General features: G+C 45.2%; 1 protein-coding gene across 1 annotated transcript; it reads right to left on the bottom strand.

Moving 5' to 3' along the window:
* Positions 1-1,548: 1,548 nt before the first annotated feature.
* Positions 1,549-2,253, bottom strand: LOC149090543 (uncharacterized). Its single transcript, XM_089263392.1, has 3 exons — positions 2,107-2,253; positions 1,974-2,005; positions 1,549-1,922 (listed from the first exon to the last, which is right to left on the bottom strand). Exons 1-3 carry the CDS (start codon positions 2,132-2,134, stop codon positions 1,728-1,730), a joined length of 255 nt encoding a protein of 84 aa, XP_089119518.1. The 5' UTR covers positions 2,135-2,253; the 3' UTR covers positions 1,549-1,727.

Below are 2,253 nucleotides of genomic sequence, written 5' to 3' on the forward strand. Positions count from 1 at the left end.
ATTTAATGCATACAAAATGATTTACACGCCGCTGGCCAAATATAAAACCCAAGCACGTTGAAAAACTGCCAACGGAGGCGAATGCGTTCTTGAGGTGCCTCTCTCCCCTCCCCTTCACTTCACCCAACTGTCCTAGCCGTAAGCGCACGCACATGGATGCTGCAGTCGCTGTCAACGTACCCCTGGCCAAGAGCAGCTATCTGGCCAGGTCTGGCTGGCTCTGGCTGGGTCTGTCTGGCTGGGTCTGGTTCTGTCTGGGTCTGTGGCTATATTTTTGTTTTGTGCTTGGCTTGCATATGCTTTTGGGCTCCGCCTCTGGGCGCCACATAATCAGCAACGCAGCAGCGCTGAAAAGTATGCTACGCGTTTGCCAGAGTACCCTTATGGCATAGGCCTGCCCTGCCCTGCCATCCCTGCCTGCCCGCCTGAAAATCTCTGATGATACGAAATCAACATAAACAACAGCAACAACAACTACAACAGCAACAAATTGCAGTAAGAATAACAACAGCTATGGGCTTAGGGGGGGCGGCGGCTGGGCCGTGCCTCCACACTGACTGGGTTTATGGCACAAAAGCAACTGCAAATAGGGTTAACAGCCAGTGCAATTTTCATATTACCCAACAGCATTCACAGCTATTGCAGCACCCTATCTCTCTAAGCCAAACCCCTGGCACCAGCAGCTCCCCCCAGCAGCCCATAGAGGTGCCCGGCCAATGCTCCTACTTTGAGCGTGCGACGTGTGGCGTGCGACGTGCGGCGGCTGCCTGAGATGCGACCTCGTGAGGAGTTCGTTGAACGGATTGCAGCTGCTAAGCGGCAGCTGCCATGAGATACATTCCGATGATAAGCGCAGACCAATACATAGATACACACACACACACACAGGCATGCATATATATGTATATACATATGGGTAATTGTTGCAGTGGAGCAGCCGCGCTGCAGCTGCATCAATTGCAATCGCACATTCGCCTCACATTGTATTAATGCACTTTAACTGCCGGCAGTTTTTCAATTAAAGTTGATTTAGTGCGAGGCCTAGTCGAGAGCCTGGGCATCAGTAGAGAGTCAAGCGTGTTCCATATCAACGATTGCCGTCCGCTGAGCCAAGCAAATGAAGTGGGTGCTGGTTGAGAGCCAAGAGCTCGACCTTAGCTACTCGGCATGGCTGGGAAATCAGGGTATAATGGTTATGTTATAGGAGGCGTGGCAGACCCCATAAAGTATATATACTCTTGATCAGGGCGACGAGCCGAGTCGATTTAGCCCTGTTCATCCGTCTGTCCGTATGTGTGAACGCGGCGATCTCAGAAGATATAAGAGCTAGAGATTTGAATTTTTTTCATAGGTCCGTATATACCTCGCGCATATCCAGTTTTTCTTCAAAAATTGGAATAGATGCATATCTGCAACATCCTTAAGGCTAGCGTCGCCAAATTTTAAATGTATATTCATATGAATTTCATAGAATTTCGATTTTCGTTAAAATTTACCCCACACTCCTATATCCATCCCCTCACCCTCACATTTGTAAAAGACTTGTGCTTGGGCAAATACATACATACATACATACATATATATTTTAATCATAATCTAACAATTACTTCGTCTCATGGAAATGATGTAAATTGTCTGCTTAATACTAAATAAACAGTCTAGGCGCATGCTTCTTCAAGTCCGGCCAAGTTTAAGCTCTGGTAGCTTTCTGCTTTTTAAACTTGCGCTCATTTGCTCATTTGTTTCAATGCGGCTAGGATACCAGCTGGCTTCAGACCGGGCTCAAACCCATTATTAACAGTGGACACCATCTTATTGTGCTTCTTCATACATAGTCGCAACACTTTTGCTATTGCATTTTTGTTATTGACACTTTCTTCACTCTTTGACACCGAGTCCAACTGATTCTTACGTGGATGACCCTGCAAACGAGAATCAATAGCTGGCGCATTGATGCAAAGAGGAAAACTTACAGGCGGACGTTTCGGTGTTTCGGGGTCTGGCCCTAGAATAGGTAGAACCAAAGAAACGACGACAGCTTAAAGTATGTGTATATATAGCACCTAAATGCATGAATATAAATTAATGTAAATATCTAACACTTACGTCGCACATTCTTGACAGGAGAAGCCATTGCGCCTTCAAGCTAAATTAGTTCATATCCAGTTAATATTGAAAAATAAAAAATAAAAATTAAAAAAAATTATCGATTAAATTTCCGAATTTCGTCTTTCCATTTTATTGTAAGATTGA

This window comes from Drosophila navojoa, chromosome X, assembly GCF_054131105.1.
Source record: "Drosophila navojoa isolate 15081-1374.11 chromosome X, UAZ_NAV_1.0, whole genome shotgun sequence".
Taxonomy (NCBI): domain Eukaryota; kingdom Metazoa; phylum Arthropoda; class Insecta; order Diptera; family Drosophilidae; genus Drosophila; species Drosophila navojoa.

Coding starts and splice junctions, on each gene's coding strand:
- LOC149090543 (XM_089263392.1), bottom strand. CDS start 2,134: ATGGCTTCTCCTGTCAAGAATGTGCGAC. Junction 2,006..2,106: donor TCCTGTCAAGAATGTGCGAC/GTAAGTGTTAGA, acceptor TACCTATTCTAG/GGCCAGACCCCGAAACACCG. Junction 1,923..1,973: donor AAACACCGAAACGTCCGCCT/GTAAGTTTTCCT, acceptor TCTCGTTTGCAG/GGTCATCCACGTAAGAATCA.